The 16343-nt window shown below is 41.1% G+C and overlaps 3 protein-coding genes across 4 annotated transcripts; 1 reads left to right on the forward strand and 2 right to left on the reverse strand.

The window, feature by feature from the left end:
• The first annotated feature begins 202 nt into the window (after positions 1-202).
• cdc42ep5 (CDC42 effector protein (Rho GTPase binding) 5) lies at positions 203-3190 on the forward strand. Its single transcript, XM_040118479.1, has 2 exons — positions 203-337; positions 1246-3190. Exon 2 carries the CDS (start codon positions 1248-1250, stop codon positions 2187-2189), a length of 942 nt encoding a protein of 313 aa, XP_039974413.1. The 5' UTR covers positions 203-337; positions 1246-1247; the 3' UTR covers positions 2190-3190.
• Positions 3191-3453: 263 nt separating this feature from the next.
• grwd1 (glutamate-rich WD repeat containing 1) lies at positions 3454-10491 on the reverse strand. The gene is made up of 7 exons (XM_040118478.1): positions 10160-10491; positions 9932-10049; positions 8012-8180; positions 7709-7919; positions 6002-6147; positions 4955-5146; positions 3454-4377 (listed from the first exon to the last, which is right to left on the reverse strand). Exons 1-7 carry the CDS (start codon positions 10380-10382, stop codon positions 4069-4071), a joined length of 1368 nt encoding a protein of 455 aa, XP_039974412.1. The 5' UTR covers positions 10383-10491; the 3' UTR covers positions 3454-4068.
• A 1163-nt stretch (positions 10492-11654) lies between these two features.
• Positions 11655-15219, reverse strand: zgc:174888 (uncharacterized protein LOC558116 homolog). Of its 2 annotated transcripts, none has more exons than XM_040116775.1 (5): positions 14622-15219; positions 14213-14319; positions 13648-13719; positions 13174-13320; positions 11655-12894 (listed from the first exon to the last, which is right to left on the reverse strand). In XM_040116775.1, exons 1-5 carry the CDS (start codon positions 14650-14652, stop codon positions 12541-12543), a joined length of 711 nt encoding a protein of 236 aa, XP_039972709.1. In that variant the 5' UTR covers positions 14653-15219; the 3' UTR covers positions 11655-12540. The 2 variants fall into 2 exon arrangements, with proteins under 2 accessions (XP_039972709.1, XP_039972710.1); XM_040116776.1 differs by having other exon boundaries at positions 11656-12894; positions 14640-15218.
• Positions 15220-16343: the final 1124 nt, after the last annotated feature.

Genomic DNA, 16343 nt, shown 5'->3' on the forward strand with positions numbered 1-16343 from the left:
CATTTATAACACGACTTTAAAAGAAAAACACACTGTGGAAAGCCGACTGCTAGTGTGGTTAATATTTTAGTTCTTTATTTATCATTCTTTATTTATTTATTTTTTTTCAGTGTCTGGTAAAGTCGAGAGCACTTTGATCCAGCTCTCCCCAATAACTGTCGCGTCACTTCCTCACCCCGTGCCCATCCCTTTGGAAGAAAAAGAAAATTCACACAGACAAACGACGGCGAGAAAAAGAGCGAGGGAAAAGTCGAGAGGGGAGCGCCAGCAAAGAGCCAGATGAAAAAGTTGGACACTGAGGAGGCAGCCAACCGAAGACCAGAATATACGCTTTAAAGTGAGTTTTCCCGTACTTTGAATGCTTTGGTGACGCTCACTCGGGTCAGTCGATTTGCTGACTATTTACACTGATCCAAACGATCCTTTCACTGCGTTGTCAATAAGTGTCGCCCTCGCATTTTCTACGCTTAAGTTGCCAGTTGTATATTCAACTAAAGTAATACACCATGTACTTTAATCATTATTGGAAAGTCTTGAGGGTTGGGGCTGGGCCTGTAAGCCCCCTCCCCTCCCAAATCTAGCTCTCACACATACACACATGTACAAACTTTGAGAATACTTTCTTAAATGTGTGTACTGGTTTGCAGTGTATAATGCTGACAAAGAGGAGGAAATGTTATTAAAGTGGCACAATCTGTAAGACATCACCAAATCTATGTGGTATTACAGGCTACCACCTACTGTAATGATTGTTGATTAGAAACGTTGCACTGTTGGACTCAACAGGAATAGTTTTGTCATGCTGACCTCTAAATTGAATGCCCCTCGTTCTGGCACAACCCAGGAGTTTTGGGATTGTAGATTTAGTTTTTCGTATAGAACATTACAATCTTGTTTTTGTCCTCACACACACACACACACACACACCCCTGAGGGTAGAGAAAAGTATGTGCTAGCGTTGCATGTGTGTGCGTCAAGTACAAGTCTCAGCATGGCCTTCACTGCCGTACCAGTGCTAAAACGCTCATTGGTTTCCCACAGTATTGCACAACATGGTGAGGTTTACACACTGCCCTATCTTATCAGGAGGCTGGACCAGGGCTCCAGTATACCCCTGCTTTCTGCACATATTAATATCTTATTTCATTTGCTCAGAGTGTTGCTTCCTTCATTCACTCTGTGCTATCTTAGATAAATGATAATTCATCCACACAATTTTTCCCTCTTTCTTCCCTCCCCGTACAGTTATGCCGCTTCACAAATCATCCCGGGCCCCTCGCCTGGACCCTACCATGATCTCAGCGCCACTGGGTGACTTTCGCCACACCATGCACATTGGAAGGGGAGGTGATGCCTTTGGGGACACCTCCTTCCTGTCCACTCTTGGCCCGAGTCCGGCCAGCCCCGACCAGGGGAGTCCGGGGGACATGGCAGCTGCTGATCCTGAGGTGGCAGTCAACCACAGTGATCTTCATACAGATCCTCCAGGAAGCCCACAGAACAATGAGCTTCAGCACTCTGAGTCGGTGTCTTCATTCACCCTGGACCTGGACCTGGATCTGGGCCCATCTATGCTGGGAGATGTATTAGGAGTGATGGACGGATTGGGACTTGACTCCAATGAGGAGAATGCGCTCAGCTCCAAAAGCGGCATATCATCGGTGGAAACGAGGCAGGGAAAAGGGGCCATGGAGATGTCTGTTAACATGCAGAACGAGCTGAATGGGAAGAACTTGGTTGGGTTGGATGGAAACCAGGTGGGAGACGGCAGGATACCAGATGGGAATGGGATCAAGCCAAAGGGGTTAAAACCAAAAGTGAGATTCAGTGACAAAAGAGAGGAGATCATTCGCCAGGCATCTGAAGAGGAAGAAGGTCAAGGATTTGACTTCCAGGATGAGAATCAGCTGGTGTGTCAAAATCCAACGAGGGCTGAGAGTGGGAGGGACGAGAGCCAAGTAGGAGAAGGTGAAACTGAGTTCACCAATCACAAAGTAGATTTGCCACCTAGTCCTGCCTCATCACATAGCTCAGAGTATGAAGGAGTCACTCCATTGGACAGGAGGAGGGTCGACAGCTGCCACTCAGAGACTGATTCAGAGGAGGAGGAGGAGGAGGAGGAGGAGGAGGGGGAAGTAGGAAGAGGCTACACATTTGAAGATGAGTTTGATGATGAAATTGGTCTATAGGGGATAGGTATGATTTTCCCATGAAAACAGATCTTTGCTGTTGAGTAAATCAAGGATACTGTATTTTCCTTAACTCGTCATTTCATTAGCATTCATGGGAGGCTTAAGCAGAATACATCTGAAAACAAACTGGATTTTTCAAGACACAGAGGTATATGGTTAAGACGATGTTGCTCAACTGGAAAAGACATTTTATGTTTTTATCTACAAGGGTAACAGATTTGCCAAAGACTGCCATTTTGATCAGAAAAAGCAAAATGTCATTTAGGTTATTACAGTGAAAAGTCTGTAGCACTTTGATTTATTTCATTCACCTGGAAGCTTTGCTATGAAACTGAAAGTTTGATTCAGACTAAATGAATGATGCTTGCATTGTCAATTTTTTACTATGTCTTATATTTACCATCTTAAGCGCACACAACAGGCGTTGTGTTTACTGAGCTTTATGTTATAGTGGAGCTGTACTTACATTATTGTACCCTGTGCTATACCAATGTCTTATTAGTTTTTTTCTCGTATTGCATGTTTATTACAGTCTCCATGTCTTCTCTTGATGTTTAATACATTTGAAAAGCTTTACAAAGAGTCCCCAGAGACACTGTCAGAAAATAAAAAATGATCCTGTGTATTATGAATTACTGTGAATCTGTCACATTCCTAATCTGACAGTTTCTCTGGTTTAGACCGAATCAAATTTGTTCTCAGAATGCAGTTGTTTTGTATGTTTTCACACCTACCGAAGTTTCTTGGGGCTGCGGGGCAGGACTGATACTTAAATGCTAAGACAATCATGGGATTTAAAGGACAAATTGTAAATCAAGACCAGTGGTGTATTTTTGTACATGCTTTTTTGCTTGTATAATGCTTGTTTTTAAAAGTGTTTTATTTCATAATGCTGTAAAAGGGAGAGTTCATCATGCTCATCTGTTGAAAATGCTGGTTTAAACACGTTAACCTGTTGTTACAGTGAAAACAATAAAACTATTGGGATTTTAAAATTATCACCAGCCTTGGCTATAACTTTTTTCTTTTGACATGACTCGAGGGCAAAGCTGGTGGAAGAAGCATAACTATTCTCTATTCAGTGAGAATCTGAAGATCCCAAGACCGAGCCTGTATCCAAAAATCACTCCGTTCATTATATAGTGCACAATAGGAACTGTCTGCTGTTTTATTTGAGTGTGTTGTATTCTGACTGTGACATTCACACTCTTTATAGTACCCTAAAACATTCCAGCAATGGGACAGAAAAAAGTCATATCCATGGCATTTACACCACTTTAATATCAGTTAAATTTGCTGCATTTTATAGATGCAAACATCACAGTTGTGCAACACCATGCCTGTCACAGATGATGCAAAAAGATAACGGACAACTGTCCAAAATCTCAATGTACTGCTTCCTATACAGAAAACTATTGAGTATCTATTATATAGGGAGTAGCAGATTTCCATGGGCAGCCATTTCTTGACATAAAGTAATTCTGTGTTTTCCTTCCTTACAAGTAAAATACAAATATAGCAGCCTATCCTTTATCTTTGAAAAACTTAATTCAGGTAAAAACAAGAGAACTATGGTTGTAAAAATTTTATTTTAAGCATGCACTAGGGAATGCATAAATATAATTAACATCTGTAAAACATACAGACTGAAAGTTCAGTGGTAAAGATTATAAGACCATATGGTGCCTGAACTGGCAAATGTATGTCAAAAAAAAAAAACTACCACCTACACAGCTAAGTTATGTACATTATTACAAGCTCCTTAAAGATCAAACATGTTTAGAGCTAAATGCAAATGATTTAGATGCAAAATCCTCTGTTTCTCTCTCTCAAACACACACACACACACACACACACACACACACACACACACACACTACACAGATATTGTCCTGAACACGTTGAATCCTGACAGAGCCGTGGAGATCATCACACCAGGTATCTGTGGGTGCCAGTGAATCTCCTTAATCTCTGACTGACCCTGGTGCAGGAAAAGTAGTTGAGGGGGCAAATCTTTCACCCCCTCCACCCTGGCACCCACGTCACACGACTCCACGGACAGATCCCACTGGCTGACGACATCGTCCGCTCCCGAGGCAGCGAACACACTTGAGTCCACGGGGTTCCACTCCACCGAGGTGATGGGAGCGCTGTGCTGCTTGAAGTTTGCCACGGGCCGCCCGGTCTACAGGTACAGTGTGAAACGAGAGCGTTGAGGTGTGACAGCTGTTCATCACAAACAACATCAGGCTTAAAAAAAACACCGGTTTATAAATCTGTTTTTTCTGCTTTGTTTTTCATAAGTTGCAACCAGTGCCAGGAGTGTGTTTTAAAGGAATGATTTAACATTTATTCCTAACTCTTGGCAAGAGAGCAAACAAGCGCATCTCCCAAAATGTCAAACTAGTCCTTTAAAGGCAAAAATAAAAATGCTTTCCTGTATTAGGATGGGGGTAACGACTGAAATAACTACACTCTATTGTGTCAGAGGCAACAATGGATGGAACAATTATTAGTTAGGCGGGGCTGGCTTATTGCAAAATTGTGAGATTATCTAATAGTATAATAGCACAAGCCCTCAACACTGTTTTTTTGTAGTAATAATAGCAGGATTACTTTCTTGTGGCAACACACACTTATAAAACAATAAAAACTTCACTCCGTGTCACACATCAAACAAGTGATAACTCATAGCTGTATGCCTGAGGTGAATGATTACATTATTAGTGAATGATTTTGGATAAATTGCTTTTGGTTTTTACCTTAAACTGTCGCAGGTCCCATACTTTCAGAAGCCCATCGTCCCCTCCTGACAGCAGGAATGGTTCGCTCCTGTTCCAGCTGATCACGTTGATGTCTGATGAGTGAGCTTCATTGGCTGAGAGCATGGAATTGGGCGGTGCACGGATGTCCCAGATACGAATGGACTGATCCACCGAACAAGATGCAAAAACCTGGGGCAAAAGAGAGTACAGATTCTGAGATCTGAACTTCAGATTAAATATTAACAAAACAAAGACTAGCTTGTCTTAACTGGTGTCTTCCCACACAAGGAACTTGACTTTATTTCTTGCAAAACACTTTGTTTTTCTTTTTAGTGTTTAGGAGGAGTTTTGTGTTGTGCTGTGAGAGTCCACACCAAGTAGGTTGCACAGTGTCCCAAGAAGCCTACACGGAGAAAACAAAGTGCACACTCATACGCCATGCCGTAACGTAGAAGCAAAAAGGTAACAACCAGTGTCAGACTGTAGGGTGCACATCCACATACCACAAACTAGTTCAGTGACTTATTAGGCGTAGCTGGTAAGAATGCACATAAATGGCATTTTTTAGTCTGTGATTCTTAGTTACGACACTGTGCTGGTACATAGCAACAGTTGCGTTTTTTCAAGTCAAAATTGTTCCTTCCAATCATTCTTTTCCCTCACCACACCTTGTTCTTCAATGCAAACACCTGTAAACCTCTGTTGAGCTGCTAAGCTCGGTTTGACACGAATCCTAGTGGAGAAATTCATCCCCTGCATTTGAATGGTCATAAGTGTTTGGGATCAGTGGGGCTGCTCCAGCTCCGAGGCCAGCACTGTGGTCAAGGGCGCAATGAGGACCGATAACATGCATGTCAAATCCTAACATGCATGTCTAATATGTAGCATGCATGAGCTGTTGGTTCGGGAGGAAACCCAGACAAACACGGAGGGGTTTAACTCAGCCCTCATGAGGTTTGATCTTGCAGTGAGGCAACAGTGCTAACCACTGTTACCATCTACCTCAGTCACACACACTACGTCACCATCGTTCTATGAACGTACCGTAGCTTCAGTAGGGGACCACTGCAGATCCTCCACAGACTTGCTGTGGGAGCTGAAAGGTCGTTGGTCAATCTGCCATGAAGCCCCTCCCTCCCGTGGCTCCCACACATGGATGTTCTTTTTGCAGTCTCCACTGACAAGACGACCTGTTAATAAAACACAGGCATAACAGTTAACCTTTTGGTTGATAGACGCACACATCTATACTGCTACACATTTCTCATTAATCAGAATTTTTACAGTTGTGTAAAATATGACCTTTTATGAATTCACAGTTAAAATATGCGGCACACTCAGCTATTCTGATGAAGTCCCCTCTCTGAAGTACCCGATTTGTTTCGGTTTTATTGTTTGTGGTTGTGCACAATTTCATCTCTATAACTACAACGTGTGTATATGTTGTACATTATTGACAACTATTTTGCAAAGGACACTATAATGTTGTTTTTTTTCCACTCTTCTCTAAGGAGGTTATGTTTTCTTTTTAGTTTCATATTTAACAGAATAACCCAGGTGTCAATCAAATTTGGTAGAAAGTTAGACCATGGGCCAAGTAAATGATTTGATGTGGATCTGGATTCAAGGGTTTAACGATGTTTGCACATCCAAAATTTGACTGTTGCCTGGCCATAAGCATTTCATTTATAAGCTATTTTGCTGGAAACGTGGAAGTTGTGAAAAGGACAAAGTGATTTGCTTGTCTCTGACGTTAAAAACCTGCAGTTTGGAAATTTACACAGAAATCACTGATGTTGAGGTGACAGAGGGACAGAGAGTTAAGAGTGCGTGACAGAAAATGATACCTTACATTTAGATCAGACTATTCTTATGTTAGTCACACATTAAAAGTAGACTGACATCTGCAGGCTCCCTGTTGGAACACATTACGACTGCTGCAAAGAATCTTGGTGTTTGGTTTGACAGCAACTTAAGTTTTGAGTAGCACTCAACAAAACCTGTGCAGTCTCCTTTTTTTTAAAAATCATTTAAAAAATATCTCCAAAGTGCAATCTATTTTATCCTTTACAGAGACCATTTTACACAGTTTTATCTGCTCACGCCTCAATTACTGGTTCCCAGTATGTTTTAGAATTGATTTTTAGAGGTTATTTTTGTAGGATCTTATTTGAGATCTTACTATTGACTTCAAAGCTCAATGGCCTTGCTCCATCTTATATATCTGACCTCTTAGATGCATATGAAACAGTTCGTATGCCTGAGATCCTCGGGCAGAGGTCTTTTAGATGTTCCCGAGGCAAGGCTGAAAACCTGAGGTGACAGAGCATTTACAGTGAGAGCCCTGACACTCTGGAATGAGCTGCCTGAGGAAATCAGGTCAGCAAGAGTACCAGATTCTTACAGATTTGTTTTTAAATTTTATATTTATATTTTATTTTATTTATTGTATTAATTTTTAAATTAATTTTCATTGACAGTATTCTTTCTTACTGTAATTGTCTCTATGATCTGCTTGTTTTAATTTGATCCTCTGTGTAAAGCACTTTGTAACATGGGTTTAGAAAAGTGCTCTATAAATAATGATTTTTATTATTGTTTTTATTAGGTGCAGTTGGGGACATATTTACACTTACACAACGTATTGTGGTCACCCACAGATAGCTTAATGCTAGAGTGTCAACAAGGCCAGAAATTATGTGAGTAATTTTTCGGTCTGCAAATTTAATGGCAGGCTAAAGACTCCCTTACCAGGTACTGTAGGTGACCAGTCAATTGCAAAGCCTTCAGTCATGTGTCCTGTGAAACTGAAGAGAGCTGTGGCTTCCTTCTGCTGTTTGATGAAAGCTGCCATGGCAGCAGAACTGTGGACGGCCTCCAGCTGAGGTCGGAGGTCAAATATTTCTACCTGTCCCTTCTCTGACCAGACAGCAGCCAATGACTGCTCTCCACGCTGGGTCACCTGGAAATAAAGACACAAAATAAGTAATGGGGAAAAATAAAGTCTCTGATATGGATGACCTAATGGTTTAATTCATATTAATGTCAACATACTCTGACTCTGTTAATCCCTCCATAGTGAGGCATCATGGCCAGTTCCATCTGTGGCTTCTTATCTTCATCCTCTTCATCTTCATCACTTTCTTCATCACTGCTTTCTTCCCCTTCTTTTTCTTTCTCTTTCTCTGTTCCATGAAGGTTGTACATGCGAATTACGATAAGTCTGCAAGAAAGGAAACAAACACATATCATACAACAAATTACCAAATTAAACTCATTACATATTTTTTGAATGGTGTGTAGCCTGGAAAGTTTTTATTTCAGTGTATACAGAAGATGGCACACTAGAGATAAGTCTCTATTGCAGTCTGTTATCTGTATTCAAGTGGCGAGTTTCAGTATCAAACCAAGTAATATAAATATTTTTTGAAATTAATCTCTAACTGAGATTTAGGCTTCTGTTGAAAGGAAAATTCCCAACTCTTTCCACACTATGTGGGTGATCATAACATAACTGAAACTGTACAAAAAAAACAAAAAAACCCCCACCAAAACTCTGGCTCTACTGTGATTTATACCTTGATCATTTGATGGTTACACTAATTTGCACTGCCAGTGACAATTATCAGACACTTGTATGTAAGCACTTTTGGTCAAATTTAAATAAACACACTATTAATTACTATTTACCAGTTATTATATATTTAAATGATATAAAATCAGAATATGAGTAGATATGTATAAGTGAACTGAGTGCTGATGCTGTACTGTCTATATGTTTTTTAAAAATGTGGGCTTAACTGGTTGGCCTTTTCAGTTCATCTATCTTTAACAAAACAGTAACTAAGATTCCCATTACAGCCTTAAAGATTTCCAATTATTAAAGTATATGTTCCTAAGTACGAGGATGGTAGATGTAAGCCCATGACAGAGAAATCAAACCAAACTGTAATTACCCCGAGGAGTTGTATCGCTGCTGCTAGTATTTTATAATGTCCTGTTAATATGAAAAACGATAGTGTCCTTAGACAAACAAAAATGACTGGCAGTGTCCTCACTGCTGCCAACAGGTGACAGGGCGCTCTTCCCATTACTTAACCACAAAACTGTTAGCAAACCACAAATTATGAGCCTTGTTTTTCTCCTTTATCTTTGACATTTGGTGCCACTGGTACGCAGTTGATTGTTACCATGGAAACAAGGCTGATAGCTCTGAGTAAGCCTCAAGTCTAACTTTCAGTAGACTAACCTAAGAGCAATATTAATACTGACCTGACACTACAGACCAGTCTAAAACGTCCTTGTGAAACTGGACCCAGGACACACACTTAATGCCTTATTAGCCAAAAGAATTAAAATCACGTGTGTGTTAGTGTGTTGTCTTCTAGACTGCATAAACTTAAGAGTTAAATAAAAGGGGGGAACCAAAACCTTCTACCCTTTTTGCCTGGTTTCCATCACTGACAATGTCTTGGTAAAGCACCACTGTGGTGGAAGAAGAATTGCAGATCCTTTACTCAAGTAAAAGTACCAATATCACACTGTAAAAATCCTGCATTGAAAATGAAATAAAAGTATGTACGTATAATCCCAAAACTGTCATTGGAGTATTAAGAGTAAAGGCACTCAATGCAATAACATGGTCCCTATTATTATTATTTCATTAGATTATTAGTGCTGATGCCTTAATATAAAAAGCTGGATTTTTCTGTTGTAGTTGGTTGAGGTGGAGCTAACTAACTATTTTATATAGGACAGAAACTAATGGATTACTTTCATTAAAGATTCATTATTGCAACTCCACTTGTGTGTACTGTCAGCTAGTTTGGTTGATAACAAAACATCATATCTGGAAAGCCGCTTTTCGTGTTTTTTATGCAAAAAATGTGAATTTGTAAAGCGAGTAAAGCCGTCGACTAAATGTTGTGGATCAAAAAGCATGTTGTGTACGTATGTTTGGAGGTCGGTACCGACCTGTTGCTCAGGGCTGTGTCCGCTTGTGTGCCCGCACAGAGCAGCATGGACAGAGGGAACTGCTCCCTGCCTTCTCCATCTCCATCTCTCAGGATGTCGAAGCTCAGACACGGAGCCCCTGAACACAAACGACAACAACAAAACAAAAAAACAGAGCTGAATTCAACCTGTGGGCTTCTGCGCGATGAAGGTACCGACAAAACAGTTCACTTTAGCGGCTCAGCCTACCTGTTTGGCACTCGTGGTACATGCGATAGGCAGACCGGTCCATCTCCAGCTCTTCCCCGGGCCGAAGCGGCTCGATCCCGGGCACGTACACTTTCCTCTCCCCCTCTCCGTCCGCTCCTTCCTCCTCCATCACTTCTCCTTCATCATCATCGCTGCCAGCTTCGTCCATCTCCTCCATCTCGCCGCCTTCCTCGGCAAACGTGTCTTCGTCGGGCGCAGACATCTTGGCAACGGCGCAGTTTGCGTATTTCCGGTGCGGGGAGCGGCCACGTGGTTTAAACACACTGCACTGTCACTCCTCCCATGCTGCCTCACTCCCTCTCCCCCACGCCTCGCACTCCCTGTCTCGTCCCCCATTTACGGGAATTGAGCTGGCCCCTATTTGGCGCTTGGGTCTTGCTGCCAGGAGAGACCAGACTTGCAAATATCTGTCGCGGAAGTTGACAAAACTGCTATGCATTCATTTTACGTCGACCTTGCATGACGGGAGTTCGGTGGAAGTTGAGGGCAGCCTCCCCCACTCTCCCTGAAGAAAATACGTGCGTCTCATAAATTTGATGAATCATTTCCAAATTCGAGGTCCTACTCATGCGCTGACCCGGGGACAGAATGTGTCACGTGCTCTGAGTCAGCCACGATTAGTGCATGTATGTCGTGTACATGTAGCACCTGACACCCGAGGGTCAGTAGCCCCAGCGTCACTCATCACTCAGGGGAAATTGAGGGTCTGGGGGCAGCCTCACAGCTAGACATCTAAGTATTTGCCATTAACAGGTACTGGGACATGCGCATCATGCACAAAAAACTACTGCCTAGAGCTCCATTTCTGTCTTCCTTGTTTGTCCAAAATCTTGTCTTCTATCACTACGATGATCTAACTCTTCGTAATTTACATTCATTATATATGACGTGTGTCCCATCCTTCCAAATTATGACATAAAATCTGTGGAAAAAAGATCAGTGAAAACTTGAGGTGCAAGCCAAAAATCTGTTCTCATAGAGGCCAATGCAACATACCTCTGTATTTTAAGGATTATGAAACTACAAGGAGGGTCCTGTGAGGACAATGGTGCACATTATATGTGTGGGTGTGTACAAGCAGGGACAAGTGCAAGCACCAAATGGTGAACTCTTATTTCTCTTGTGGATTCTCACAGGAGTAAGAGCATAACATCTGTGGAGCCGTGGTCTTATCCACAGTGCATTCCTCCCTCATCTGCAACTCGTCTCAGTATTTATCAGAGTTACAAAATAGTTGTACAGGATTTCTACATAGGAAATGACTCTTTAAAAGAGCCGGCAGTAGTGGTGGAGCTCACATGAATGTGGACTCCAATATAAACTCTGTGTCCTGTTGCTGGAATGCAAGATCATAAACAAAATATGACCTCTTTTACCCGAATGGACAAAAATTTAAATTCATCATTCTTGCTGATAAACAATAATGGAGGAAATAGTGATACAAAAATGGAAAAATACTCTGTTACAAGTAAAAGTCCTGCATTCAAAAATTATACTGAAGTAAAAGTATATAAGTATTCCTGTCCCTGTGATTGTTATACTGTTAGAAATGTATTATTAGGTTAGTATTGTTGATGCATTCATTTGTAAAGTGGAGCTGATTTTAATGAGTTAATAAACTGTTGGGTAGTAATTTTACAGATCAAATCTTAATGTGAAAAGGGACAAGTAATTATAGCTGTCAGATAAATGTAGTGGATTAAAAAGAACATTATTTCCCTCTGAACAGTAGTTGAGTAGAAGTAGAAAGTGACATAAAATGGAAATACTCAAGTAAAGTAAAAGTACCTTGAAGGTGTCCTTTACAGTACTTGAGTATATGTACCTAGTTACTTCTTTATCACTGCTGGCAAACAGGAGACAGCACCATAAATATACTGCCGCTTACAACCATTGGGATTTTATATCCTGGTAAGCTGAACCAAAAACTAGCAATGAATATAACTAAATGTCTTTAATTTACATTTATGTACAAAAGTAAACACCCATAGACTGTAATATCTTACATTTACACAATATTCATTGTAAACAGTGATGGATTCCACATCAACAGACGAGGCTAATGTGTGTTTGCTTGCTCAGCATTTTTCTCGTTAGCATGAAGAGCATAGCTAGCTGGAGCTTGTGGCTTGCTCTAGAGAGGATGGCTATACGTTTATATCTGTGATATTAGTCGTTACACAGCACTGTTGGACAGTGAACTCAGCTATTCAAACTAACTTTGGACAATAATTGCAACCTGTGCAAGTCACTTCATATTAACAAAGCTTACGGCATTAAACACAGAGACACATATAAGAAACATTCAGTGCCATGAAATGTCTTGCATTTTTGTGTGCATCATTCATCATTTTTAGTAACTATGGCATCAACCACCAGTAGAGTCTGAGTAGCAAGGGGCTCCAGACAGAAGCGGAATATGATAGGGAGAGAGGACCACTGCTGGACGGCGGATGTGTAATGTCTATCATCTTGACAGGCTGTCCCTCCTCCTCGCTGCCAATAACTCGGGTGGTCAAGAGTCTGGCCCTCGATGGACCGTAGTCCTTCCTCTCAACGGAGGGGGGCAAAGTGGGCAGGGTGCAGGTTTCAATCGAAGGTAAGCATCCGACACTGAGCCACTGAGTGAAAAGTTCTGATGTTAGCTTGAGGAGTTCCTCAGGAGAGGAAGATAATGTGGAGAAATGGACCAGGTCCGTCTCCTCCTGGAACCTCTGTGAGAGACAAGGAAGCGAGGACCAGATAAATATTTGCAATAGAAAGTAAAACAAAAAACAAAAACACACATTCACTGACTAATGCACTTTTACCTAAATCCATGTTTGAAATAAAAATTCAAACATTGATATTAATGCGGCAAGCAATCACATGTCAGATAACCAGAGATAGCTCTGGCCTTTTTTTGCATTTAAGGGATGTATTTTAAACTTAAAATTTCTTTAATAGACTAACATCTGGCCTTATGATGAGATATAGGTGAATGAAACCCCTACCTCCGTGTTTTTGTTCTTTTTAATAATTCTATCCAGTGTCTGCTTTAGGTCGAGAATTAAGGAGTGATTTAAGTGCTCATCCCAGAGGTTTCTGAGAAGCACATGCCAGGAGTCGAGGAGGACGACTGCAGCAGGGAACACACAACACTGCAGGGAGAGGTGGAACAACACAACAACAAGCCCAAAGTTAGGTTTAGTGTGCAAAACACATAAACACATGTAACAAATTACCAAGAGCCACATCAAGAGCTCAATTACAAGTCAGACTCAGGGGTTCATTATAGAACAGTGTTTTGCAAAAGCGACAATTTACAAAGCTTGTTAGAGCTGAAGATTAGGTGAGAGCTAATGATTATCCTGTTAAATAAATCAAAATGTTTTTCAGTATAAGGCTGATGGTGAACTTTAAGATTTATGACTCATTTACTGTGCAGCAAACCTAACATTCCTCTTCTTATCTGATGAGCAACTCACCGGATCAGTGTCACAGAGCATGTTTTTTGTGTAGTGGTGCACTACATTGTAATCTTTAGGGAATACTGTCCGCTGGAAGGAGATAGAAAGGAAAGACAAAGATGACAGTAAGGATAAGGACATAAGATAATATTTATACTGTCATAATTACTGTACTGACTGAACTTTAGCAATGACTGTGTGGACATTAGCAATGTATGATTGATCATTTATGTAAAAAGCAACTAAACTAACCATAGAGGGGAAACTACACAAAGTTTGATTCCCTTGACTTTGTAGAGCTAAGCAGGTCAGTTCTAACAGTGTGTGCCATCTGATAACCTTTTTAGGTTATCTGACATAAAAGGTTATTTGGACTCATTCATTCGAGTGAGATGCTCACCTCTGACCTTGTTAAACCAACTAACTGAACACAGTCATGACTAGTGATTTTTTTTTTTTAAGGACAGTACATACATTTGGTGAGGAAAAACAGAAAGAGAATGTCATTCCTACAGAGAAGATGCTTTTCATTGTAGAAACAACAAAAGGAATACATAAAATCACGAGCAGAGTGTTAACTTACAAATCCAGTTGGATTAGAGTCGATAGTCATTTTAATGTTTTTCACAACTTCCCAGTCAAAGTCACATCCACCACATTGGACAGTCAAGAGTGATAGCAACAGCAAAACTGTTCAAGACATGAGGAATAAGGAAAGAGACAGAACACATTCAGATAATTGCTGGAAACTTTTTGTGGTTTGTAGCTTGTTCAAATGGCAGACCAACTAAGTAACATTACATCATTTCCTGTGTCAATAAGCTATTTCTGCAGAAAACAACACGAAACAGGGCCTACTATTGCAACAACCCTAAATGAATAAGGACACCGGAAATGTTATCTTGACAACAGAAATTGGCACAACAAATCAGTTTTACTTCACTGGAGAAACTTGACTATATAATATCCAGTTCTAATAATCCATGATTTACCCATAGACTCGTTTTCACCTGGCAGTGACATCCTTTTATCTTTCTAAGAACGGACACTTCCCCATTTCTCTTGTTGACGGCAATCACTCTGCAGACGGGTTTCTGTGTCAGTCTGTGAAAGGCAAAGTTTCCTCTCTGGTTTCTTTAGGTCTTTGACACGGAGTACGCTGCTGTTTCTTCTTCTTCACAGCTTGATATTTAGTCTTCTTGTTGACATCCCCTTATAAAGTCCTTCTTTTTGAGTTCCTTTGGTACTTTCCAAAAAAGTGCCTCATTTATCCTGTCACGCCATCCTGCTCTTTCACTTTGGATTTTCCCACTTAAGCCTGAGTGGCTGCAGCCTTTCCCTATCAAAGCTACTGTTTTTTGTTTTTTTTACTATATCTCTTTCCCCTTCCCTTTGTCCCTTTCACTACTGACCTAGAATCTTCCTGAACAGCCTAATTTGAGTCACTCTCCTCTTCCTTGAAACTGGTTAGTGAATAAAGCAGGAGAGACACTGGCCTCCTCTTCGCTGTCTCTCCCTCCGGCCACTCTGTGTGTCCTCACTCAGACACAGGCTGCGCTCAAAGTGAAAGTGCTATGCTGGATGGCTTGTCTGCTCCCTTTAAGTCTCGGCCCCTCCCATCACCACACGTTTTACCTCACTATTGACTGACCCGGCTCCCTCCCCCCTCCTGCTCCCCACATTCCCTGACACCCACTCTCTTACCCCCATCCTCCCCCCACCAAAACCAGGCCCGAGGAGGCTTAGTCATACAGTTGGAGCGTATGTTTTTAATTTGGACTCTCCCCCACACCTCTGTGCCTGTGGATCCCCTGGTCTTTATCCATCTAGAGTCAGTGTGCAATATCATCCTGTTTAATCACTGCATTTTTATTTTCTTTTTCTTAAATAACCCCAACTCACAATCCTTTAAAACTGACAAACAGGATTGCAACACTGTATTGCCAGAACTTGCAAGGCATTCCATGCGTGACAGCTTTTTTTTAGTCATTACTGTTAAAACTAATTCCGGAGAGGGGACCAGTGTGATTGTGACATCTAATATTGTCCAAAGCTTTCCTTATCCTGTCTGTAATGTGTTGCTCTGTCCCCTCAGGTTATGTGAAGCATCGTGTTATTCAGTTAGGTGTCAGGAGAGGACTTAATTACTAGTGAAGCTAAGGAAGTACATAGTTGTTTCTTTGTGTCAAAGAGGAATTGTTCTTGTATTTGTTCTATTTGAGCTCGAGCCAAAGGAAGCAAAACAGTTTCCCCAAGTTCCATCTCTGCTGAGGGGAAAAGGAAACTACACAGCAGCAGCCTCACTGCGAGCAATGTATGATCTCTCCCAGAGGCATCATCAACTCAAAACCTCTTCACCTATATTATATATCTTAAAGACAGGGGTATAAATACCCAGTCATTGTGCTGTCTCCTTGTCTCATACATCACTTGGTTATTGGGGAAGTAAATACGTACCTAATTTGTGGAGCTGCTGCAAATTACGTTTGTGGCTTTATCAGTAGAACTTGCAAAAATGAAATCCAGATTTGAGTTAGACGTAGAAAAGCATAACCCCCCCCCCCACCCCCACCCCCTCTGTTAGGCAACACTACAAGACTAACAATAATGAGTGGCAGATTCCTTTTCAATCCTAATATTTACAAACTCAGTGTTTTTTTAATTTGGACTAGAACATGGTTTTTAATTTTTACACAATCCCTACATAGGTATTG

The sequence above is a fragment of the Xiphias gladius genome, chromosome 22 (assembly GCF_016859285.1).
Source record: "Xiphias gladius isolate SHS-SW01 ecotype Sanya breed wild chromosome 22, ASM1685928v1, whole genome shotgun sequence".
Taxonomy (NCBI): Eukaryota; Metazoa; Chordata; class Actinopteri; order Istiophoriformes; family Xiphiidae; genus Xiphias; species Xiphias gladius.